At 39.3% G+C, this 26927-nt stretch overlaps 2 protein-coding genes and 2 pseudogenes across 5 annotated transcripts in view; 3 read left to right on the forward strand and 1 right to left on the reverse strand.

The window, feature by feature from the left end:
• Positions 1-19246, reverse strand: part of LOC308414190 (eukaryotic translation initiation factor 1-like) — a 28580-nt pseudogene extending 9334 nt beyond the window's left edge. The window contains exon 1 of the transcript in view: positions 19243-19246. The product of the transcript in view is annotated as a eukaryotic translation initiation factor 1-like (transcript). The remainder of the gene's footprint in view (positions 1-19242) is intronic.
• OXR1 (oxidation resistance 1) overlaps positions 1-26927 on the forward strand; it is a 385387-nt gene that overhangs the window by 202277 nt on the left and 156183 nt on the right. The window lies entirely within an intron of this gene.
• On the forward strand, positions 19255-19668 carry LOC308414191 (ribonuclease P protein subunit p14-like; the record flags this gene model as incomplete). Its single annotated transcript, XM_080909399.1, has 1 exon — positions 19255-19668. One exon carries the CDS (start codon positions 19255-19257, stop codon positions 19666-19668), a length of 414 nt encoding a protein of 137 aa, XP_080765525.1.
• LOC308414192 (hydroxyacyl-thioester dehydratase type 2, mitochondrial-like) lies at positions 19732-20167 on the forward strand (annotated as a pseudogene). Its single transcript has one exon. The product of its transcript is annotated as a hydroxyacyl-thioester dehydratase type 2, mitochondrial-like (transcript).

A 26927-nucleotide genomic window follows, 5' to 3' on the forward strand; every position in this document is an offset into this window, starting at 1 on the left:
TGCCAAGAATTTTTATTTTCAGAAAATTACACATATGCATATATTTGCATAAATACAATCACTGGGGTTATTGGTTTTAGAAAATTTTCCAGTCTTGTTTTATTTTTTTTTTTTAATTCCAACTCTTCAGTAAAACCGTCATGGCATTATTTCATATCATTAGAGCACCCTTAAAGGTTTCAAATCTGTTATGCAAATAGCACATAGGAAAAAAATCTCATTATTTGGCTTCAGGCCAGAGCGATGAAGGAAATATGTCCATATCAACTATGTGTAACTTTTTCTGGCATTTTCTCGGTTTCATGTCAATTGGTTATTTCACCATTAGGGAGCCAAGATTTTAATGATGCTTATGAAGTAAAATAACAAATATTATCCGAACACCCATGTAGTATTAATTATTAATTACGGTTGGCATGGGGTTGCTTCCTGCCTCCATGGTTGATGACCCCAAGTGGAAGACACGCAACCTCTATGTTTTAATTTGCTGTAAGTAGCACAACAGCTGGGCACTACCTATCCTCTTGGCTGTAGAATGTACCTCCTCCCCCTACCCCTGCTGATAATTCTGAGTTATTACTTACTAATTTCTATGTTCCATCTTGGCCCCTCCAGACCATTGTGTAGCCCTCTGGGTGGGCCATGCTATTGAGGCCCAGAACCCAGAGCGTACCCCTTCCTTTTCTACTCCATAGTGGCCACTGTGACTCTTTCTACACTCTCTCAAAACCTGGTGGATCTTCTTTGTCGTCTCTCTCTGGTCCAAAGCCCAGGAAATCCTAAAATCCTGCTTCTGTCTGTCCTCCCCAGCTATTGGCTATCTTTATTTACCAATTGTAATTAACCTGGGGCAGGTGTCCAGAAGCTAATTGTAGTACAGACCCTTTAGAGCAAACTGGTCTGGGGGAACCACATTAACATTAAAATACAAGCAACCACAAACCCAAGAAAAGGAAAGAATCCTGTAGCAATTATGGTATGTTTGAAGTCTAAGGTACGCTACTGATATTGAAAGACCCCCGAAGGGAGACCCTCACTCAAATCTCAGGAGAGGCACGCACCCAGTGAGGCACCGAGACCAGACTTGCTGCAATCGCACGAGGAAGTTTATTGAAAGTGAAACAGAGTGAGATCTCAGGCCAGCATGCTGGGGTCGAGACTCATACACCACGCAGGGGTAGAGGAGTTCAACCCTGGCCTGAACTTATAACAGGCTTATAAAGGCAAAAACCACAAAAGGGGGAGGATAGGGGGGAGAATGAGGAAATTCAAAGGGGAAGAATCATTCATTTTTTATCAGTTAAACCATGTGTCACATGAATTATACACCTGGGGCACACCTAGGGCGTTGAAACATTCCACAGAGGTCATTGGGACCTTCTGTGGTTATTCTGGGAACTCAAATCTCAAGAAAGTTCCAGGAGCGATTACCTGCAGAGGAGAGGGCCCTAGGGCAAGGAATCAGTGTCCTTTGACAACTTTTTACTCTTCAATATTTCTTTTAGACTGGCGAGCTAGCTTTTAACAGCAGTAAGTAAATGTCTCCCGGTGGGTGCTTAATGGTGAGTTGATTCTACCTTTACCATGGCTCCCTTGAGAAAGGAAAGGGTAACTTTAAGGATTTAAGCAAGAGGAAATTTCAGACAAGGAATTACATGTCTGCAGAGCTAGAAAAGGGCTGGTGGTGGAAAGTAAAGAGATCTATTGCTGCTTTTCAAAAGACCAGGAAGCATGCAAACTGTCTGATTGCAGCTAACCATTGGACTGAACACAGGGACCCCAGTGAAGGTGCTAAAGAAAGGACTGAAGGAACTGAAAGGAGTTGCAACCTCATGGGAAGAACAACATTATCAACCAACCAAACCCTTCACAGCTCCCATGGGCTAAAACACCAACCACTGAGCACACATTGAGAGACCTATGGCTTCAGTTGCGTTTGTAGCTGAAGATACCAGTGTCTGGCATCAATGTGAGAAGAGACTTTTGGTTGAGGGAGGGGCGAGTTTCCCCAGTGTAGGGAAATGCCAAGGCAATGGGGTAGAGTGAGTGCACCTTTGTGAAGACAAGTGGGGGGGGGATGAGAACAGGATGGAAGAAGGGGATAACCTTTCAAATGTAAATGCAGAGTATCTAATAAAAAATGAGGGTAAAAAGACCAGGAAGTACCAGGATGAGCAGGAGCTCTTGGCCCTGTTCTGGGCTGCCATAGCAGTGATGTGGAAGATCATTACAGACTTCAGGGAACCCTCCCAAGGGTTACTCTCTGAACCTGTTAGGTCTTTGTCATTAAAAGAGGAACACAGCGGTTTCCTGTGGTTTGCTTTCAAAGGCCTTTGAGAGCCTTTTCTTGGTAGAACCTAGGCAAGCTTAACTTACAGGAGAATTTAGAAAAACATGGACTTTGTGCTAGGAAAACCTTCTAGGTCCTTTTTTATACATTCAGTGATGCAAGCCCATTGCTTGAAAGGGCACTCTGGATAGTTGTACGTGTTGCTGTAGATTATCTCAGCTGAACAGCCTTGAACAATGTTGAAAGAATTATCATTCTAAGTATTTGCATGTTCATTGTTATTCTGTTTCCTAGTTGGTACAGAGAGGAAAGTTCTCCCAGTGATTTACAGGCTGGTTGTCTTGACAAAACAGGAATCCAAGGGGAAAGAGATCTGTGCTGTACACAAATGGAAAGTAGGTTCCTTAGCAACCGCGCATGTACACACCCTTCTACATCAGCCCTTGACTTGTATGTGCGATCTATTAGCAAGCATCTTCCTGGAGTAGGGTGAAACAGGCAAGAATGTTTCAACATTCTCCATTAATGTAAATTTAAGAACATCAAAGAGATACTAGTTATTCAAATGTTCCTTTAGGTGTATCTGAATTTTTCCTGTTGGAATCAATTGAACACGTGGACCCACTACCAGGGGGAAATGTCACTGAGCAAAAAGATGCTGTTTTCCTTAGGATGTCAGATTACTTTTGACACAGAGCCCTGTAAATGTGGGGTTTTTTTTTTCTCCTCCTTAGATAAAAATAATGAAAATAAATTAAACTTTAAAATTTATCACAGGAACTAGTCTGTCAGAAGACTTTTAGTTAACATCCCACATTGTTTAACTCATGATATTCAAACTGTTATTAATCCAATCTATCTCTATATAAAATTTTTAATGAGATAATTTTCTTAAAAAATCAGTAGCTCTGTTTTTTTTTTTATTCACTTCCATGGAGATAATAATTTCTTTTTAAAAGTATTTTATTGCATTCATTTATTTATTTTAGTGTGTGTGTGTGTGTGTGTGTGTGTGCGCGCGCGCGCGCGCGCCTTAAAGCATGTGTTGAGGTCAGATGGTGTTTTACAGAAGTCAGTTCTTGCCTATCATGTGAGTTTCAGGGACCAAACCCAGGTCATGGTTAGCACCAAGTGTCTTTTCCCACTGAGCCAGCTCATTGGCCTGGAAGGTTCTTCTTTTTAAATTTCAATAACATACCTGTAGGTTTATGTTAAGGCGATACATGATTGGACAGTAGAGAGGTGGGGGGGGAGGTCTAGGAAGGCAGAAGGGGAGGCAGGAAACAGAGATTGATGAGGAGAAGGTGGAGACAGATGTGCATGTTACTCTCTGTGCATTTCTAGCTTGATAAGGTTGTTATTATTATTATTTCTAAGGGTTTCTATGGGTCTGTTTATTTCATATAGATGAACAGTTTATATCTTTGTCCATTGGTTGTAAGCTTATTGTACAGAGGGGTTGTGAGTTGAGAATTTAACATATAAACCTGTTTGATAAGTTACTGGACTGTGAGTCACGTTTGTACTAGGCAGTGGAGGAAAGGAACACACTGGGGCAGTTGTATTTACCCGGGACAGAAGCAACAGAGGTGGTGGAGTGAACCACACCTGAGTTCTTAGAGGCAGCATAGACCACCAAGTTAGAGATCCACACAGTGCCAGATGGCCCCGCAGTATCAGCCAAAGTGCAGGACAGAACATTAAGCCACTCTTGGGTCTTATCCTGTAACTCATGATCTCTTTGGGGTTGAAGCACCTAAGAGCATCCGAAACCACAGATATTAATTACATCACAGTTAAAACCAGTAGCAAAATTAGTTATGACAGCACCAAAAATTATTTCTATGGTTGGGGCTCACTACAACATGAGGAATTATATTAAAGGGTCACAGAATTAGAAAGATTGAGGACCACTGCCCTATAGCAACATTTTGAATTTGCACTAATCTGACAATTTGACTGCTTCTTTCTCTTGGCTATTGTAAAGAATGCTGTTATCAGTATAATATAGTAAAGAAAATAACTGTCTCTATTTTTAGTTCTCTTGGCAATTTCTTAAGGTTTTGAAGAGGTACCATATTCTTTCATTATACCAATGCATATATATGTATGCATGTATATATGTATATATATGTATATATACACCATTAAGTATACACCACTGTATATATACATTGCATATGCCAGTAGTGATACACCAGAATTACATATTTTCATACCATTGCCAATACTTCCTTCTATATGTTACTGTTTCAGTATTAGGGCTCTTATGTGCATGAAATGGTATGAATTAGGCTTTGTTTTTTTTTAAATACACTATCTTTATTAATTCCTTGAGAACTGTATACATGCATACACTGTATTTTACTTGGAGGAGGTCCTTAGCTATTATATAAATTACATTTGTTGTAGCTGTAAACAAGTATCCAAAAAAAGCAACTTAAGGGAAAAGGATTTATTGTGAATTACATCTTATAAAGGAATGACCATCATGCTGGGGGAAGCATCATAGCAAGCAAGAATGCAGCTCATCACATTTTGTCTGTAGTCAAGAAGCAGAGAAGTGAAGGAAAGGAAAAGAAGCAGAAAAGGAGCTAGATTAACAAACTTTAAAAGCTCACCTTCGGGACTCAATTTCCTCCAGCAAGGCTCTACATCCCCAAGGTTTCAGAAGCTTCAGAACAGTGCCACCAGCTGGGTACCAATTTTGCAAACACATGAAGCTATTTAACATCCAACTCACAACAGCTATGATCTAGTTAATCCCATTTTTTCCCTACACAACTCTTGTCCAGAGAGTTAACGTGGTTCCTGACTCCCACTCTATTGTTTCTCCCAGAAAATCGGAATGTTCTAGAAGCCATGCAACACAGGCAAAACAAAAACATTCCTCCTTATCCATCCCTTTCTCTTTCCTTACAGCGAGATATCTGTAACCTCTCAGTACATAGAAATAATTACACTAAAAAGAAATATAAATCTATAAATGCAGGATTTATAAAATATTATATCATATGAAGGGATCAATATAAAATGAACAACTATTTCCTCTACAAGTATAGAAAAGTAAACTAAAAACAGTTGAACTTCTCTCATTCAACAATGGATTGGCAGAGCTGAAGATCTGCTCATGTATGTGTGTGTAATAGTTTGGAGGAAGTTGATGTTTCCAAGTGCTACATCGACTAGTGGGGTGAGTACTATCGGTGTGTCATTTTCTATTCATATGAAGAGATTTGGACTTGATTTTTGAAGTTCTAGAAATATTTGGGGATCCAGAGGTAATGCCATCTGTGTTTGAAACTGTGCCTGAAACCAGAATCTGCTTACTTAAAGAAAGGGTTCTGTGTCATCACTGTTTGGTCACAATACGGAAAGAGTCGCCGCACATCTGTGAGTGTCTTAAAGTGGAATGAAGTGGTTAGTCTGTTGTTGGGCATGATCGCATCAGCCTAAAACCTCAAAGCCATGACCATTGGGAAGCAACAGCAACAGAGCGGCGGCAATGGGAATCTAAGTCATGGGATTTACAACATCCTACTGAGAAAAATCTTTCTTTTTTTTTTTTTGAGTTTAGAAAGAAGTTTTAATATGGATTCATAGTCGAGAGCATAGGAAAAGAATGACAGAGTTCATGGACAGCAAGAAGTGCACCTGGAAGTGGAATACTTGAGTTACTGGACTTGGGCTTTTATTATAACGTCCAAAGTAGAAACATGGGTGAGCTGCAAGAAGGTGGGTAGTCCAGTCTATCCACCCATGATGGTATCCAAGGACCGCCTCTTAGTTTGGGTCACATTCTCACACACAGATTCCAGGCTGACTTGTTCCTTTAGGGCAGGAATAATAAGAAAAAAGGTTGTCCTGGGATAATAGCTTCATTCTGACATTTCTAGCCTTTGACCAATACAGAACTGAAGGACATTTCCAGCATTTGGCCAAAGAAAAGAATTAGAATGCTCCTTGGTCAGAGGCCCTGCCCTTAAAACTACCTACTCAGAGAAAAATCTTTCTTGAACTGAAAGAAATTCCAATGTCACAAATCAAGCTGTAATCTCCCCCCTCCAACTTTCTCTCATCATTAAGCATATCAAATACCTTTTCCCATTGCATTCATCTGTACCCATACAGTACGCCCAAATGGCACAAGTCTAGGTGTTTTGGTAAATTATCATTTCTGTCGGGGTTTGTTCAGTTGCAGACACACAGGACATACACAATACATATTTGGTGAATCTGTGACTTATGAATACTGGATATGAGCAGATATATTAGAGCACAATTGCAGGAGGTCTATGTCTTTAGAGCTTAAGTTTAATATCTGCCCCAGATACCAAGAGTTCGTTCTTGAAAGTATCTCATCTTTCCTGTTTTTAACATGATCTCATTACTCTTAGGAGATCCTGCCTATTATGATAAAACAGCATAGACTCGTTCCCTTATAAAAACTGATCAAAGTTCCAGAGTCTGAGAAGTCCAAGAAAGATCAAGTTGCTATTTTTCTGTGGTCTAGGTTTACTTCTTAAATCTTTACAGCTTTTATCTCCCTGTCTTTCCATGCAGACTAGTGGGAGGTGCTCTAGGATTCTTTAGGATGTAAACACTTGTCTTTCTCACCTAATTACCCCCAAGGAACTGCACCTTCATATCCTGTCTCTCTAGAGATTACAGTACAACTCCAGAGCCACAGTGTTATCTTTATCCTTTGAGAAAGAATATTTGGTGACATAGCCCATCTGCATAATCAATCTAGCAAGCATATCAACTACTTGAATTCTGGCTTTGGGCAACAGCAGCTCAATCCAAAGTGCTGAGGCCAAACCCAAGTTCAGTGTTAATAAAATATGGGAAAAATGAAAAGATGAGGTTCTTGTGAATTTAATGGAGTTAAATTCTTATAAATATATTTTATCTATGACAATGTTCTTATTTTCTAGAGAATTAAGGGAATCACTCATAATAAGTGAATCTTTATACCAGAAAACTATAAGGATTCATTTATCTTTGAGAATCTCATGGTCTGGCTTGGGCAGTAGTTACTGTCTCTCATAGACCTCACTTAAATACCAAGTCCATGGCTGAAATCCATTAAGAGAGTTGCACCTGAGAGTAAAACCAGTTGGAATTTTTTTTTAATGAATTTATTCTAAGTAGCTCGGTTTCTATGAATAAGAAAGTACATTTTGTTCTTGTCCCTCAATTTCTATGAGTGTTCTTTGTTGACAGATGTGTTTTCTATTTTTAGGCAGAAATATGTGAATCTCAATCTCACTCTGAGAACATTTAGAAATCAAAGTTGAATTAAACATATGCAGGCCTCCTGAAAGTCCATGAGGACTTCAGAAATATTGCATATTAAACCCTACCCCCAAATTAGAGCACTGTATATCTTGACTACTAATTATGTGGATATTTTTCTGAAAAACCACAAAGTAGAAATGTATTGAAAACCCAACTGTTGTCTATGTCTTTCTGAGAGAGTATTCAGTGATTTTTGCATGTGCAAAAGCTAAAACAACTTTCCCAGGAGACAGAGGTAATCAGAAGTCTGGGTTTATTTTCAGTTTTTTTTTTTTTTTTTTTTTTTTTTTTTTTTTTTTTTTTTTTTAACAGTAGTCATGAAGTTAAGTTCTTAATGTACTTGAATCCTCAGTTTCTATTGTCCTGGGTAAGAGTATAATAGTGAGTCAACTTGATGAAGCAATAAGTTTTGAGGCTACTTTACTTACAGAAATATGGATGAGGGGTTATTTACAAGAACAGAAAAGACACCTACATGACCAAAGCCCTCACCAGCATGAGTGACAGTTCACCAAAGTGAAATCTGGAGTATACTGGGTAGCCTGGAGGCAACTAAGTGAGTAGAGGGTGTCCCTTCCTGGTGGCTTAGTCTGATGAATCTTCCCCGTAGGCATCTTAGTCTGGTTCTTTTAGACAACTTGGCTTGTATTAGTCTCTTCTAGGCCGTTTGGCTGGTTTTGCTTCTTATGCTGGCTAGAGCCTCTTATAGGCATTTCAGCTTGTCCAAATATGTATATGGAATAAGGAGCCTAGTGAATATTTTCAGTTTCAGGAACTTCCTGAAGCTCTTTAAGTTGTTTATTCCTTGTCTTATGGACCTTCTTTGGAGAATGGAATATTATACTATTTTTTAGATCATCCTATTGCTTTACTTCCAATAAATATCCTATGTCTCGATCAGTTTCTCTCTAAGATATGTTTTAACCTTAGCTCCACCCCTTCCTCCAACTTTTACATTCTTTCTGCTCTGCCTAGAGATCGGTGATTCTCAGAAGAGCTGTCCTAAAAGTCTAATGATCCTATAATTCTAGTGGGTATTTGAACCTTTGCTCCTTTTTATTTGTCTTTTTTGTTTCCAGAGCACAGCTGGGGGTAAGTCCTGGTATTTCTTTTGCAACACTAGTGAGACAAATTCTGTGTTTTATCTTGATGGTCCATGGCACGTATATCTTAGAGACTTTTAATTAATACGCATGAGTACCAGTTTCAGTGTTATTTTTGACAGGCTTTATTCCACTGTGGAAAGATGAGTGTCTGTCTACCTGACTAACATGGTGTTTGTTACTTTTGCTCTAGTTTGCCTTTTGGTCTACCCATGCAACTGCAGGCTTGTAGGTATTTGTAATGGACATGAATGGTTAACACAATAATTCTGTTTTTTTTTTTTTTTTAATTTTTGTGTAAGAATGATTGGCGATGTTATACAAATAATAATGGATCAAATATTAGCATCTTTCTGTGGACATTATTATGGACAAATCTACTGCGCTGTCTCTGCTCTTGCAACCCTGAGGGTGTCTGGCCTGGTTACACCTGCTCCTTTATGAAGAGCTCATTAGACAACACCCCTGCAGAGACAGTGCTGGCTCCTTCCTTGAACTGCAACTCTTTCTCTTGCACTTCATCTTGATCTTCAGTGATGGATGGTCTACTGATCTTCGTGGAGAGAGAGCTTCGCTGCATCCCTTGGCTGTACTTGATGTGTACAAAGGTCATGGGCCCTGCACTTTGTTTTTCTCAAGAGTTATCCTTTCCAAAGCAAGTTGTGCTGCCATGTTCCCCTCTAGCGAAGCCTCCTAAAAATTAATTTTACTGCAGAATTTATAGAGTATCACAGCTCTAATTATGCTTCCTCAAGATGTCTTTTTTTTATAGCAACAACAGATCTCATGAGAGATATTTACAAAAGATAATCTTGGCATCTCTGTCCTTATTAAAGTATGTTTGTTCTCAATATTGTCATTTAAAATGAACATTTTCTAAGAATATTTTTCTTCCTATATGAATGACAAACAAGTTTTCCACATCCAATAAAATAATGTTCTAGTCACTTTTCAAATAACATAATAAATATGAAATAATCATTATTTATGTCACAAAGTAGTCTAAGCTTGCTTTTGCCATCTGTGCAGAAATTAATTCTGCTTATCTGAACGATTTACAACTAATTAAATATTTGCATATATTCCAATCTACATTTTATCGACACCAGTATCTCTACTAGAAGAAACAGTTTATAAATATATATTGTTGAATATCCATGTGACCTGGGAAATGATGACAGTATATACTGATACTCATCATTAGTCTATGTAATGATGATAAATATGAGTTACATAAAGTCTGAGGCCCAAACAGCCTGAAAAATTTCTGTTCCTAGTAGAATGGTTCACCACATAATGCTCTAGAATTAGATTTTGCTAGAGGGTATCTGATGTTCTGAAAAGAATGAACAAATTCTTGCCCTCAGAAAGGGAGTATTTTGCTTTAAGAGGGCATTTGGCATAACCTGGTTTTGGTCAGAATTAATTTTACTGTGAACTTGCTTCTTCATACTGTGCATAAACTAATGCATGAACTATGGTGGCTGCAATAAATATGTCTGTGGTCAGTGTTTTTTTTTTTTTTTTTTTTTTTTCTCAAGTGTTTGTAAGGCGACCCTTTTGCAAGCGTTCTGTTCAGTGTGAAGAAGACTTTCTAACATCTGCTTAGTAACGTGTGCAATACCAATTATGACCATTACTACATATTCATGCTTTGAAGCAATGCTTCTTGCAGAGTGTGAATTGGCTATGAGAACAGTAATGAGGTAATGAATGGGGACATAATGAAGTTGGAGATTAGTAGTATAGATGCCATGTTGCAGACTCATAATATACTTGAGCATTCCACAGGGTCACTCACCAAGACAATGGATGCTGATATAGTATGATAGTCTCCAGGCTCTAGGCCCATGTTTATTGTCACATATTAGAGCCTAATGTGTATACATTCTTTAGCTTATTGGAAAGATCCATTTATTAATAAATATCTCCCTTTGATATTCTGTGTGTGTGTGTGTGTGTGTGTGTGTGTGTGTTTGTGTATATTTTAAGGCTCAAACTAAAGAGAATATAGCTATACATCACTCCTAAGACTGGATTCTCACCCCCTCTGAACTGAAAACAGTATTTTGCTCTGATGTTGTAAATTTGGTAGATATCAATCAACTGTCTCCAATGCTGCAAACAGGAATGAGAAGTATCTTTGAGGAAGGAGGTAAAATTGGAGGTTTGAAATGTGCTTTTTCATCACTATGGATTGTCTGTGAAACTATTGAGGAAGTCGACAAACCCACATAGGAAAAAAATACAGGGTTGCCTGCTTGTTGAATCTCAGTTTTTGTCCATGAAGTTAATGTGATATGTCCATTTGAAAATTGGCTTCTTCCAATTGTAGGCTAACAAAGGAGGAAAACAGAACCATGAAAACTTCCTTAATTTATCTAAAGATCATAATAAAAAGTCTTTCAACTGATTTGGCAGAAGATCTTTAAGGACAAGAACCTCTGAATAACAGTAACACCAGCAATATGTGAGCTGTCTTAGGGTTTGCTGCTGTGAGCAGACACCATGACCTAAGCAACTCTTCTAAAGACAACATTTAGTTGGGACTGGCTTAGAGGTTAGGGGTTCAGTCCCTTATCATCAAGGTAGGAACATGGCAGTGTTCAAGCAGGCATGGTGCAGGAGGAGCTGAGAGTTCTACATCTTCATCTGAAGTCAGACAGAAGACTGGCTTCATGGCAGCTAGGATTAGGGTCTTAAAGCCCACACGCACAGTGACATGCCTGCTCCAACAAGGCCACACATCCTAATAGTGCTATTCTCTGGGCCAAAGCATATACAGTTCATCACATGAGCATTCTACAAAAGAAAGCATTAAAGGTGCCCCTTGGTTAGGAGTTGCCACAGAGTAGCAAGCTCAGTGTGAAACACTGTGTAAATACTGTGAAAAACAGAGATGAAGAAAAATCGATGGGTCACATCATTTGACTCACAGGTATAACAGAGAATGATGCTCAGTAACAAGAAAGCATCAACAGCTAGTTTTAGTTTGTGCCTTTATTTTTTTTAATGTTTAGATAACTTTAGAATGAAAACTAATAATTCCTATCCACAGTGGGGGAAAATGCTTTCTGTTTAGGGGCTGTAGAGATGGCCCAGTGGTTAAAAGCACTAGCTACCTTCCCTAAAGACGAAGGTTCTATTCCCAGCATTTACCTGTTGGCTAACTACTATCTATAAGTCCAGTGAATCTTGTGCCCTCTTATGGTCTCCACCAGCACCACATTCCTGTAGCACGTAGACATGCAGACAGTACACCCAAACACATAAAATAAACACAAATATCCAGAGAAAAAACCAACTTGGGTGAGAAACTACACACCGCAGGATAAGCATGTATTTGGACCCTGCCTCTGCCTGTGTTAGCTGTGATCTGTAAAACCACACGACTATAGTACTTCTGTAAGGCAAGATAATGAATGGGTGGACCTAATCTATAAATTATTATCATTAAAGATCATACACAGGAAGCTGAGCAGAGAGTCAGATGTCCTCTAAAACACAAAAGATACAAGGAGAAATGAAAGTACGCTCCGGAGAAGCCCTGGTTATGCAAGATGACCATGGGAAGGCAAGCCTTCCTTTTACATAACCTGCTCAGCCTGCTTATGTAAGGGCTCTGCTGATTTTACCGCACACTTCTTTTCTGTCTCTGCCTCACCACCGACTTCTTTCTAGCTCACTGTTTTCCTAACAGCTGGGCTGATCCTTCCTTCCGTAGCTCCAGGCCAAATCTTGTTCTCCTCAACCGAGGCCGGGCCATTTCCTTCCCTCATTAATTTTGTAACCTTGAAAGTATTATCTAAGCAGTCTGAGCAAACACCCACCGCAGTTTTTTTCCTACGTGTGAATTCATATATGACTGTTAGTCTCCCTATTTTCTTCACCCGTAATGCACAAACTGAAATTCCCTACTTCCCCCCTAGTGTTCCCTCTAATTGTAGTTAATGAGACATTTTCTATATTGAGCTTTTCCAATTAATTAAAAGTTCCTTCTGTTTCTAAGAATGGAGTTGCAACCCACTACCTGAAAAACAGATCAATAGACTTTAAAGGAACTTTCATTCTCTGTGATAGTCCCAAAGCCACTTCAGTTTCTTTTTGGTCCTAATATATTAGGGTACCTGAAAGCATTGCAAATAATTCCTTACATGGATGTAAGTTAGCGCTTATTTAAAATGAGGTTCTAATTATAAGACAAAATTAGGGTTCTGTTGTCCCCTAAGACTATGAATATAACTTAAGCTCCTGCTAAAGGAAAACAGTAAAGGAAAGTCAGCTGAAGCCAGCAGCACCTTCTGGACTAGTTTATCTGAGCCACATCATAGAATTAACAGAAAGCATTCTCTGAATTGTCATTTCCTTTTAGAGAGCAACTTTGTTGCAAGGCAACACCTAAGAGGAAGAGAGCAAATATCTCCATAGATTCTCCTTGATAAATGTATCCCGTAGGATAAATGTATCCCATAGACCCTTCAGTACCAAAATGAATGTTGAGACTCAGCATTTACTCTCCATCCACAGCCAACTAAGGAAGACCTTAGCTAGTGTGCAGCTAGAACAAGTTTTTAGAGTCACAAGTGAAAGCTGTTAACCCAAGTAATGGTCAGATTTCACTCATATCGCATTCAAAACCATCTATTCTGAAGTAAAATTTTCATCTTATTTTTAGGAAGCATAACTATATATTAATAGTATTATATATTAATGTAGAGGAAAATATATATTAATGCATATCATATATTAATAATGAAGAAATATTTTAATTGGAAATAATGATAATGTATACAGATACTCATCATTGGTCTAGCTAATATTGATGAATGAGTTAAATAAATCCTGAGGCCCAAACAGCCTAGAAAATTTTTCTTTCCCAGTAGAGTGGTTTGTCATATAATGCTCAAGAAATAGAATATTCAATTTAGAAATAATAAATATATATTATATTAATAAAGAAGAAAACACCAAGGAATAATTTTTTAAGATACTTAACTCATAAATTGGAATGAAAATATCAGCAAATTAACATATTTTGACTATGATTATGGTTATTAACCTTAATGACATTTATTTTCCATTCACTTGCATTTATTTACTTATATATTTATTCTGTTGTTCTGGTTTCATTTGTGTTTGGTTGGGTTTGGTTTCAGGAAGGGTTTCATATAGCTCTGACTGTCCTCAAATTCACTACATATGTAAGAATAATGCTGAACCTCCTGCCTCAGCCTCCTAAGCTTCTGTGAAGATGCCCAGTTTCATCCACAATGGTTTGCCATCAGATCTAACTGTCTTTGAATTCTGGATTTACCTATGGATGACTGTGTTTGTTTGTTTGTTTGTTTGTTTGTTTGTTTTGCTGTACTTAAAAGAAGTCATCTCTCATCCACTTACTTCCTTTTTCTCATGTGGACAATGGAAATGCCAATCTCTTCATGGAATTGGTTTTGAGAACATTTACATATAATTTAAAATACTATTTTATTTATTATTTGAAAATGTTACGTATTTGTACGATGTATCTTGGTTGTATCCAAACCCATTTTCCCCAAGACATCATTCCCCAAATATATGCCCATCTAAATATCATGTTCTTACTTATTATTTTTATTTTTAACCCACTGAATGCAGTGATAACTGTCCATATGTTATAAGTATTTCCAATCCATTCCTGAAGAGGCTACTCTGGTAACTAGACATATATAGATTTCTGCATTAGTAAGCTATTGCTGCATTATAAACCCACTCAAAAGCAACTAGCTTAAAAGAACATAGATTAAGCTCTCAATTCTTTATGTTGGCAACTTAGGTTCCTTATTTGGGGTCATTCATTGGTTCACATTTAGGCTGCTTCCTGTTTATCAGGTTTCTCCAGAGGGCCCATTCAAAAGAATGAGATTTCTTTTGAATTGTTAACTTTTATGTCCACTGCATTTTCATTATAAAGAGAACTTCGGTCTTCTTGCATTGGGATGTGAGTGTCAAGAAACTTAATAATATAACATCAATGCTTTGTTCTGAGTATTTTATTTGGCTAAGTATCCTAGATTTGTGTTCAAATAGTTTATCATCCATAACACATTTGGGCAAGAACACAGTTCATGCAGGCTCTCTGCTGTTTTGTAACCTGCCTTCCTGTTTCCAACCTTCCTTATTTCTTCTTGAGACATCCTAAAGAATAGACCAAGACATCTGCTTTCTGCCCATGTTCTGAGCACAGCCACTCAGATAACTTCTAAAAGACTAAGACTTTCTGCTCAGCCCTCTCTAACCCTTCACTAATCTCCCTTCCGGCCTTCTCATACTATTATATTTCCAGTTTCTTCTACTCATTGCCCGATACAAAACTATTTCTCCATTTGGTGGTGAGGAGGGCTGTATTTGCTGAAGCAGCTTTTTCATTGTGCCAATCTTTACTAGCTCATCCAGGTTGTTATCACAAAATGCTAGGTACTTTATACAAGCAGAAATTTTTACAGTATGGAACCCGGGAATTCTAGATCAAGATACCAGTTGATTTGTTGTTTGTTGAAATTTCTGCTTCATAGATGGCACGTTGAAGAAGAGCTAGACTTCTCCCTAATGCCATGGTAAGGAAAGGCCTTATGCTTTACTTCAAAGGGTTAAAAGCACTGAGAAGCTTAAAACTATAATCAATCAAGAGAAAGACAGAATCTCTAGGGTGAAGGCTGGGAGTCTACTGTTGGAGTGATGCTTTGTGCACACACTGTGTAAAGATTATACATTATACAAATGCAAATTATACTTCTATGCTGGAAAAAAAGTTTCGTACAGGGCTTTGGTATTGTTGTTTGAATGAAGCGTCTCCTGTCTAGGTGTTTCACAACCATTTTTCTCCATCACCTTCTGATTGGTCAATAAAAAGCTGACCAGCCAACTAGTCGGGCAGAAGGAAATAGAGTGCAAGAAGAGACAGGTGGGGAGGAACAAACGTTGGGGAGTGTTGGATTCATTTATATTAAAGGAAGGCAGAGCAAACACTTCAGGTAAGTTCTGTGAGCTTTAAAGAGTTTCTTTACTGCTTTTCCTGATGCTCTATAGCTTCAGTGGCAACATTTGTTTTCTCGGTATTCTATCCCCAAAAGAAGACTCCATTCCATGTTGTGACTTTTTTATTCTGCTTCTCTAAAAGGAGAAATGAGTTCAAAACTCTTCTTAAAATGAGTTGCCTGAAGCCAGAGACATGGCTTGTGGTTAAAGACTCTTACTGGTATGGCTAAGGACCTGGGTTCAGTTCCCAGCACCCATTTATTTGCTGGTTGACAAGCAACCATAACTTGAGTTCTAGGGAATCTGATATTCTTCTCTAAACTCCAGAAGCACCAAGCACACACTGGACACATGTGCATATGTACATGTAAAACATACACAGAAAATTAAATAAATGCGTCTTTAAAAAATTAAAGGAACTTTCTCTCTTAATTTGGCTTATGAGATTTCATTGTAATGCCAAGTATAAATACTATTATTGTGAACTTGTTGGGAGCTTACAGTGGTATGTCAAAGGGTAAATGTGCAATTCGAAAACCAAATCCTTGATGTTTCCCTTCAGACCACAAAACATTCATGAATAATTGATAAAGATAATGGAAGCTAAAAAGGTAATGCAAATTCATTCCTTCAAAAATAATTTTCTGTAGCTCTCTGTTCTGGCTTCATGATAAAGATAGAGTGTCCACATATTCGGAATGTAAGTGAGATTTCTTATATGAAACTATATGTTTTGACCACATTCCATCACTGAATGATTTACTGACAGGCACCAAACAATGGCTGACAGAAAGGAGAACCATTGCTTCATCATTCATGTTGCAACATTTTCTGATTACTTCTCCCCAGTGTTGTGTGATTATGAGTCTGAGCACGTTTCTTAGCCTCTAGGAGTCTTTGTGCTCCCAAAATATGAAGAAAGGGAGGCACATCATGGGATTCTTTTCAAATCTAAAATCTTACCACATTTTAGGCCATTGGTTTTATTATATCTTGTTTGCTTCTGTTCTGTCAACTCTATAATAAAGGCAGAATCCGGCCCTAGGTGTGACTTTATAAGTTGTTCCTTTATTTTCTTGCTATGTGAGCTTGAACCCTTTCTGGAGCTCCTTCATGTGTGAAAAGTAGGGAACGCCTTTCCCCCAGGTGACAATCAACCAAGCCATTTCAAAACCACCAACTACAGACTGTTCATGTCTTCAGCAAATCAAATTCTCTTTCTAGTGTTGCACCTTTTTAATCTCAGATCTGCCTTTTCTGTGACCATCTTCCGGCCTCCGCTGCCTACAGGAAAAGAAAATTATTATTGAGAGTATACTAGAAAGATGACAAGATATTGCCCCACAGGTGATAAGGCTGAAAACCCTTTTTATTTGCTTTTTCTCTCCTTTTGAGTTGCCGTGGTAAGAAGAATGCTGGCAGCTGTTAGCAACAATTATTTTCCGAAATATTCTTTATTTTCTTTTCATTACAATCTAGCTTCAGCTATACCAAGTCTTTTAAAAGTGGTTCACTTCCTGTGGGATCTGAAACCTTCTCTGCTTTTTTTCCCCCACTAATATTTCATATTTCTGCTGGCTATTACATCTCTGAACGTGTAGACTTTGTGAGTTACACAAATCATCTCAAAGTAAGCCAGTACATGAAATTAGGGATACACATGTTTTCCAGTATTGCGCTATATAACGGATCACACTTTCTAACTTCATAGAAACACATGTGTCATATTTACAAAGCTAGCTCATGCTATTCAGCTATAAGGCAAGCGCCATAATTCCTCAGAGTCTGGGAGATGCTGAGTGCTGTGATTAGCTTCACTAGCATCAGCATTAAGATCATGCTGTTTATACTTAAACCTACTATATTACATATTAATTACTAACATATATTAATATAGTGATATATTACAGTGCATATTTTGTGTCAATAAGTATAACCCTAATCACCGCAACCAATGGTTATATAGTATTTAGTATTCTCTGGTACAAAGATAGCCACAGATTTTTGATCCCCTGTTGTTGGACTTGTGTTTTATTATTATTCATTTGCATTCAAGTAATTTTATTTATTTATAGCTTCATTTGTGAATGGGATATTTACACTTTCTCGCTCCCTCTCTTCCCTGGAACTGTCTCCCCAACTTCTCAAATTCATTCTCTCTTATTTTTTATTATTGTTACAGACATATATCGTAGACACCTATAAATTAATTTGTAAACACACCCTGCCGAGTTTACTCAGCTTTCTTGTATGTGTATGTCTTTAGGGCTATCCACTGAGGATTGGGCCTATCAAGGATCTTGTCTCTGGAGAAGACTAATTTTCCCTCTCTCTGCAGCTATTAATTGCCTGTAATTCCTTATTGAGGGGAAAGGCCTTGTGAGACTCCCTGCATTTACAGAGACATGTCAGGAATTTTATAGCCCCCCCCCCCTCCATCTTAGGAAATATGAGGCAGAGCGCTTATCATTTCTCACAATCTCACGACCAGCTTCCTGGTCCTCTGGCACATACTGCCCCTCTGCTCCCCCTTTCTGCTATGTTCCCCAAGATTTAGGTGTAGAAATTACATTAGAGTCATATCCTCTGGGGCTGGGTGTCCCAGTCCCATGTCCTAGGAATTTTGTGGTCCCTCCAGTTGCAGCTTTCTGTAATGCTCTCTATCTGCTGCAAAACGAAGCTTCTTTGATGAGATGTGAGAGTTACACTTATCTAAGAACATAAGGATGTGAGCCATTTAAAGTGCATTTAGAAATGACACTGGTTGAGGAACGGAGCAAAATTAGGCATTATGCTGGGGTCCTTGGACGTACCTGGGGTGCGCTAGATTGGCAGTTTCAGCCATGAGCTTCCTCCAACAAAGGAGGCCTGAGGCGCATTTAGCTGGTGACTACCTCCTAGTGTGCATGTGACACTATTGTGGTATAGATATCAAGGTGTTGTGCCATTCTTGTCATTCTCGTGGTTAGGACACACTATAGCTAGGTGGAGCTGTTGGCTGCCTTTCTTCTTCAGTAGTTCATAGCTCCTCCCTGTAGTCAGAGCCAGTCCTCAGAGACGTCTGTGTGCCACCTCAGTGCCTCAGTTCTTTCCTGCTTGCTCTCCTAAGTGTGTGGTGTCTTCAGCAATAGGTTTTTCCTTTCAATTTCTGGAAGCCAACCAAAGTCGTTTCGGAAATCTCTTGGACCTTCCTGGCCGCGTAAATGACGGTCACAAGATAAGTTCCCAAATGAAGTGTTACATTTAAGTAATCTTACAAGTCAGGCAACTGCTGCCTCTTGCCAACAACTTTTCTGAGCGTTTATGTTAGTTTCCATTTTACTAAACGGGCTTAATAAATAGTGGTAAGTTTGAACAGTTCGGTGACCGACAATGCGCGATGACGTCACGTCCGGATATGCGTCTGTGGGAGTCAAATGTAAATACACCAGTTTGACAGACCCAAACTTGGGCTACTGCGTGTGAGCTCCGATCCGTGCCGAATTCTAGCAGCATGCAAGAGGCCAGGATGGCTTAGCCACGCGTGGCAGGTACCCATGTCGGAAGATGCCAGCTACTGCCTATGAAAGAGTGGTTTACTGGAGCCCCTCGGAGCACCACTCCATGAAAGTCTGCCTGGAGTTTCAAGAACACGGAGTTGGACTGAATGCATCCCAGTTCAAACAGCTGCTTGTTTCAGCCCGGAAAGACCTGTTTGGGGAGGTGGGTGCTGCTTTACCTGTGGATGTTCTCACCTATGATGAGAAGACATTGTCGGCCATCTTGAGAGTGTGCAGCAGTGGTCTGGCCAAATTGTGGAGCTCTTTGACCTTGCTTGGAGCCTATAAAAGCAAGAAATGTGCCTTCAGAGTGATTCAGGTGTCTCCTTTTCTCCTTGCAATATCTGGCAATAGCAGGGAACACACTGGATTGAATACTCTTACAGTTCCAGACGCCTCCACCTCTCCACACTGTCTTTAGGTGTCTACAGATTGGAAACAGGCACGCTGAAGCCCCTGCTGATGACATTTGGAGATGCTGAAGATGTGGAATGGGCTTCAGAGGAGACTGTGGCAACATCACGTGGTACCAACAGGGCTGTGTTTTCAGTATGTGCACATGAAAGCTAGATGTGGCTACCTTCTCAGTTAACAGCAGATGCCAATCCTTTGCATTTAAGTGATGATTTTGCCAAACACACCAAGTTTGGAAAGACACTTGTACATGGAGTTTTGATAAGTGGACGTATTTCAGCTCTCCTGGGCACTAAAATGCCAGGGCCACGCTGTGTGTTTCTTTCCCAGGAAATCAGATTTCCAGCTCTTCTATATATTGGAGAAGTGGTTTCAGCATCTGCAGAAGCGAAGAGACTGAAGCAGCCTGTGGTTATTGTCCAGTGTCCTGTTGTGTAATAGAAAGTAAGGCGACAGTTGTGGAAGGCTGAGTTAAAGAGATGGTCCCAGGACCTTCTAGTTCCTGAAATACATATTTAAAGTTATACCTTCAAAAACATGTGCTCTTGCTATCAAGTGACATCTGGGCGGGTGGGCTGTTGCTCTTTGTGAAGGAATGCTGGTACACCCCAAAGCCATGTGTGGAAGAGATTTCCAGATTGGTGCATGATTTGTCCAGACTTAAATATGTGCAAGATCTCATCATCTATTGAGGTTTGGATTTTTTTTTTTTTTTTTTTTTTTTTTTTTTAGTTAGAAAACAATTGAGAGAGGCTGGAGAGATGGCTTATCAGTTAAGATCACTGGTTGATCTTCTAGAGGATCTGGGTTCAATTCCTAGTACCCGCATGGCGGCTCACAACTCTAAGTAACTCCAGTCACAGGCGATCCAACACCGTCTTCTGGCCTATGCTGAAACTACATGTACATGGTACATAGACACACAGGCAGGCAAAATAAAAATACAATAATAATAAAATAATAATAAGTTCATTTCCCTGCAGATTCATAGAAACAATGTTTAAAAATTCAAAAATCCGCTTTAAAAGATCATTTTATACCAGATGTCGAGTGGTAAGAAGGTATAGGATATTGTTCTGAGCAGCTTTAGTGAGATTATTTGAACCCATTGACAATACAGTCTTGCTGAAAGCACATAAAATTAATGCTGTTTGGTTTGGTTATTTGGGGTAATTTAGAAGGAAGGATAGCTAACAGTGTACATGTATGTTTTCCATGGACATTCACATCAGTCTGCCCACTATAACATTCACTTTCTGCAATAAGATCACTTTCAGTAGATCATGTCGCACATGTGAATAGTTTGACATTGCTGGTGGAAATAATTCTCCAAATTGTTGTGAAATTAGAACCATGTACAGCTTTTTAAAGATGCCTATGATATATGTATTTCCCACCGAATGAAATGTCAGTATCTGTGAGGGAGGTGCTCTTCTAGTGTAAGCCCTGTATCCTTTATATTTCTGGGCACAAATGCTTTGGAACATCGAGCACTTTTAGCAGCTGACTTTGGCCTTACATAGCTTTTACAACTACTGCATTCTCGTCAGCATGCTGGTAAAGTACAGTGTGGGTGGTTTGGTCTGAGTTTGACCCCTGCCTGTGATTCATGCTTGAATTGTTAATATGCACTTTTATGTGAACAATAAACTCAATAATACCTTGTCGTACTTCCTGTGTTCTCTGTTTTGGGATTCAGGACAGTCATTCTGCTCTCGCTCTCTCTCTCTCTCTCTCTCTCTCTCTCTCTCTCTCTCTCTCTCTCTCTCTCTGACTCTCTCCACCCTTGAAGAATTCAAGGGTACCTGAACTTCCAAATCCAATTACTTTCTACTTTCATATTGCATCAAGTTCTACTTCATATGGTTCATGAATGATTTCCAATATATTGTTCAAAGCAGGCAACATGAAGCCACAAGAAGAGGAATAGCTCAGAGTATGGAAACTGAGAGGAGAGAGGGAAAAGAATTCAAAGAAAAATGCTTAAGCAAGATATTTAAAGGGAAAATATAGAATCTTACACTTGGATGCTATAGGAAAAATTATAGAAACTAAGCATAGAGAATAGATGTGGTTTGTACGGAATGGGGATTACTGTGGGACAGAGTCAAAGGAAACATCCCATTGGGAAATCAAAATTATAACCAAGAGTCATGCTCAGGCCAGAGCTTCACACTCTGTTAGAACTGCAGAGGCATTTACTGAAGTAGTTTTAAACTGCGGTGCTCAGACTAGCTTAGAGCCATATAGAGAACCTACATACAGTTCCTTGAGAGTGTCCGATACAGCAGGTGGTGAGCAACGGGGTAAAGAGCTAGACAAGTTACTTACTAGTTGCTAAAGTGCCCAATGTTAACACAGTTGTAAGATTTTTTTTTTTTTTAAGATTCCATGAACCGAATTTGGAAAACATCAAAGGTATCTCAAAATGATCCAGAAATTCCTCTTTTTCTCCCTAAATTCAAGTGTGGTTGTTAACAGGTTTATAAAACTGGTAAGGGTGGTATGACCCAGTTCAAAACCTCGGATGTTAGGTATTATCTCTGTTGGTCTGAAATTGATTAAGCATCTAACTTCAGAGAAGGAGACTGTACATATCTGATGTGAGTCACAGGAGCCATTTACTTCTGCAGGACTTTGGGGATGTTTCATGAGCCTTACTTCCCATGTCTCTTAAGTTTTGCAAACAAATGAAATAAGAGCCAATGTCTGTTAAAAATTAAGGGCAGTGTCTTTGCCATTGCGTTCTTCACAGTGTAAGAAAGGTCTGTAGAAGTTTACAAAACCGAATATATCCCATGGACTTGAATTTAAAAAGCTAACAAAAGCGAGAAGAGATGGAAAGGAAGAAATGTTCAGCCTCCTTAATCATCACGAGAAAGCAAATAGAAGGGACTCTGAGATTCCGCCTTATACCCATCAGATAAAAGATAAAAGCTAAGATAAAGAACTCAAGGGATAGTACATTCGGGTGAGGATGTGGAGCAAGACAAACACTCCTTCATTGCAGGTCGAAATGCAAGCATGAATAACCACTTTGGAACACAATTCAGTTTTATCTCGGAAAATTGGGAATAGTTCTACCTCAAGATCCAGCCATACCACTCCTGTGCACATAAAAATGCGCTCCATAATACCGGAAGGACACTTGATCAACCTTATTTGTAGCTGCTTTTTTCATAATAGCCAGGAACTGGAAACAGCCTAATGTTCCTCAACCGACAGAGAAAATAGATAAGAAAATGTTGTACATTTACACAATGGAGTACCACTCAGATATTAAAATAATGACTTCATAAAATTTGCATGCAAATGGATGGAAATGGAAATTGTCCTAAGTGAGATAACCCAGCCCCAGAAAGACACACGTGGAATATTTTAAGTCTTTTCTTTGTAGTGTCTAAGGTATTTTGTATAATGCTAGCTTGCTCAACTATCAATGACAGCCACAATGCTAAGGGTTCACTGAAACACTGCCCAAGGGCAGGGGGAAGGAAAAATGAAACATTTATGTCCACTGGCATGTCAACATTCGGGCAGAAAACAACTCTTCTTCAGATCCTCTGGCTTCATTAACAAATGCAGAATAAGCCTCCTCTGACACAAAACCAATTTTCCCATTTTGAACTCACAGCAGTGACTGGATCTGCAGTGTCATCATGCTAGGACTTTTGTGTGCCTCTATAAGCTCCCAATGTAAACTGAAAGGGCATTAAGAAAACTAGACACTGGAGAAGGATATCAGAATGTTGCCATTAAGGGCAGTGCTACCTGTGATCCTGGCTTGGGTAGTGGCCACTTCCATCTCTGAACACATACTGACTGAGCTGAGGGTAATAGTTGGAACATTGGAAACTTGGGGACAGGGCCAAACCCTGGAAGGGTGGGCAGGGCAACCACAAACAGATACTTTGTCCCCTATTCCAAGACTGTTTTTGGATATGAATAACAGAGAATCACTATTAAACTTACTTAAACAAATACAGCATTCAAAAAGAGCCTGGCTGTAGATCATTCCTTAGGTGACTTGAAACAAGGGTAGACCTGTCTGAATAAATGATTAAAAACAAACCAAAAAAAAAAAAATTCCCATTTCTTTCCGTTTCTTGACTCTGCTTCCATGCTGCTAAGTCTTTTATATCTTTTTACTGCATGGTCCCGAGATGACTATATTGTACACATCCCAGACTCTTCATGATTAAAACGTCCAATCCTCAGGAGGCAGCCTTCTTCTGAGACTAGACAGCAAATCGCATAATGTTGTCTCATTCCCATTCAGCAAAGTAGAACTCAAATATTGGACTCTGAAGGAAAAAATCTCACTTGGCATAAATGAATTAACCAAGACTACATATCCCAGCCTACTCCCGTAATATATCTGGGTTTGAAAATATAGCAAATAGCTTAGGTCTATTTCTTGGATCCTGCTTTTATTTAAAGTCATGTAAACTATTCTCTCCCTCCTTCCCCTCCTCTCTCTCTCTCTCTCTCTCTCTCTCTCTCTCTCTCTCTCTCTCTCTCTCTCTCTCTCTCTCTCTCACACACACACACACACACAAACACACTTAAAAATAATATCTAAAATAATATCCTGTTGTTTTTCTTCGTGGTTTTACAGGGTCCCAATTATGAGGGGATGGTCCATCCTCAATAATACCTGACTAAGGACTTTGCACTAAGACTAAAGGTGCTCTACACCCCAAGCCTGCTCAAATAGTCATGTTTGTGCTACCAAAAGATAATGGTCAGCAGGGCTAGGATATTCTGTCATCTTCGTATTAGAAGGGAAAGAAGGCTATGAAAGAGGGAAGATCAAGTCCCAAGCAGACTATTAGTAGGGCAGATGCATTTAGACCTCGAAACACTAGAAGAAGCATTAGGGTTGATGATTTGACCTCTAGGCCCTGAAACTGTTGATGCTATTCCAACAGCTCTGCCTGCTTCCACACTGTGTCTCTCTGTGCTGGATCCCTTGGAAAAGAATAGAAAACAGCCCATTTGGTTAGGCTTGTGTGCAGCCCTGATGACCTTTGAATAATTTCCTGGGTGGCTTTTTTCATTCATAAAGAATACTTACGGCAAGTCATAGCCCAATAGATCTAATGACCTGGTCTCTGGAATACGATTCTGATGGCTTTTCGCTCTTTTAACTCAAATTTTCTTTGCTTTATTGTCAACCAACAGGATAGCTGTTTGCTCATTCTTATTTCTATTCTTGGCCTCTTCTGGGGCAGATGATTAGAACTCTATTTTACATTCCTAATTTCCTTATCAAGGGCTTGTTAGGCTCTCCACGTAATGTTGCCTTTAGATCAAGTCTTTGAGAGGTTTGCGTATGGATAAGATGTGACGTTTCCAGACCTCTAAGTTCTGGATCATTTCTTCCGAACATTTCTCCAAAAATCATTCTCTTACCTCCCAGGTGACTACAGTCAGTAAGAAGATTCTGAAGCACACCTTCAGTGCTGTGCTCTGAAATCACTTCTGCAGAGGATTGTTTGATGGTTGACAATTCCGCCATTGTAAATCAGTCCAGCGTTTGCTACTTTGTAACAAGAGCTGCCTTTCCTTTTGGTTCCAATAAAGTACCATTTTGTTTTAATCTGGGGAATCACCAAAATGGTCCATCTTTTGTAATGTCTGGTTTATATCTCAAAATTCTTCCAGTTTTGAGCTTCTGCTCAGCTCTGAAATGGCTCCTTTCTTTTGTCAGACTTGTCAAAAGCATAGATCAAAATATGCACAAATTTCCAGTGTCAGAATTTATTGGAAAACAGTAAATTCCCAAGCTGAGCTGGTGTCATTGGCTACAATTTTCTAAATAGTCCCAATTTCCCTTGCTAGCTACCCATTGGCAGGCATAGGTTATTTTCTTAAGTTGATCTTAAGTACTAAGATCAGATTGCACATTACAGATTGCGTAGTAATTATAAGTAATTATAACTTTACACACACACACACAGATTCAAAAAAAGAAAAACAACCCAACTAAATAAAAAATAAACCAGAATGGCAACAAAGCCAGTAAGGAGACCACAGGGAAGTTCAAGGTGTCCAAACAGGAACTACTAGAGACAAACAAGACAGAAAACTGAGAGAGATAAAGAGCTTCTCCTTGAGTAGTAGAGGTGAGGGAGTTGTCTACAGGGGCATTGCAAATTAATCCTATTGGATTATATCTGAAATCCACTTAGCCACGGAGCCAATCTACAGAATCTCCAGACTCACAGGTTTGAGCTGAGTCTTAGCATTGAGTCAGTCTTCAAAGAAAAGATGGCAGCCTTAGAGGTGAAGCACAGGAGTTGGTCCAGATAAGCACGGATACTGACAGACAAACTATCATTTGAGTAAGCCATGGCACCGTGGAGACGTAGCTGAGCTCCTCAAACAGTTGAGAGTTCTCCATCTATATAGTTCTATTGTTGTTCACACTACACTGGTGGTCAGATGACAGATTAGTGGAGGTCACCACTATGGAAGAGTTAGTTGTCCTCCCCTCTAAGGGGTCCTCCGGGTAGGGACATTCTTGCATCCTTTCACAGTTGGGCATGTTGGATGCTTTCTAGGATCCAGATTTTTTGATAATGCCTTTGACACCTATTCACATATACGGTTCCAGTGTGCTCTGATAAATTGATAGAATATTATCTTTTTGCTTTTAGGCAGAGTGCTCATCCGTTTGTGCCTCATGGGAAGTGCTGAACAGGTGAGGGGAGGTTGCATACACAAGAAAGCCTAGAGGCATTCGGCATTCTTTCTCTGGGATTGTACACAAAATGATGCTTGTAAAACTGGTTCTCTCAGAGAAAGAAAGAGCCCAAGGAAACATAGGTGATGTCAGTTCTATTCCCAAATCTCACAATCAGACGTAGGAACCACACAAAGAGACGTTTTGGTTCAAGAGTAAATGTCTAAGAAGGTGGTGACCAAGTTTGATCAGTCAAGCAAGAGTTCTCTCTTCCTCTGATCTTCTCTTCTCTTAGGTCTGATATGAGTTGACAAGCCCTAACACACACACACATAAACACACACACACATACACACTCATACACACACACACACATGCACACATACTTCAGTTATTTAAGATTTAATTTTAGAAAAAAGGGAAGCTTGAGGTCCGTTTCATATTTTCCAGAGTATGAGAAAGAATTATCAGATGCTGTGGGGTTCTGCACAGTACAGAGGAATACTCCAGTTCAGCAGTGCTTCTGCGAGGAAATGCAGAAACACTAGTCAGGTTCCAACACTTTGCAGACACATTTT

The sequence above is a fragment of the Micromys minutus genome, assembly GCF_963924665.1.
Source record: "Micromys minutus genome assembly, chromosome: 33".
Classification (NCBI taxonomy): Eukaryota; Metazoa; Chordata; class Mammalia; order Rodentia; family Muridae; genus Micromys; species Micromys minutus.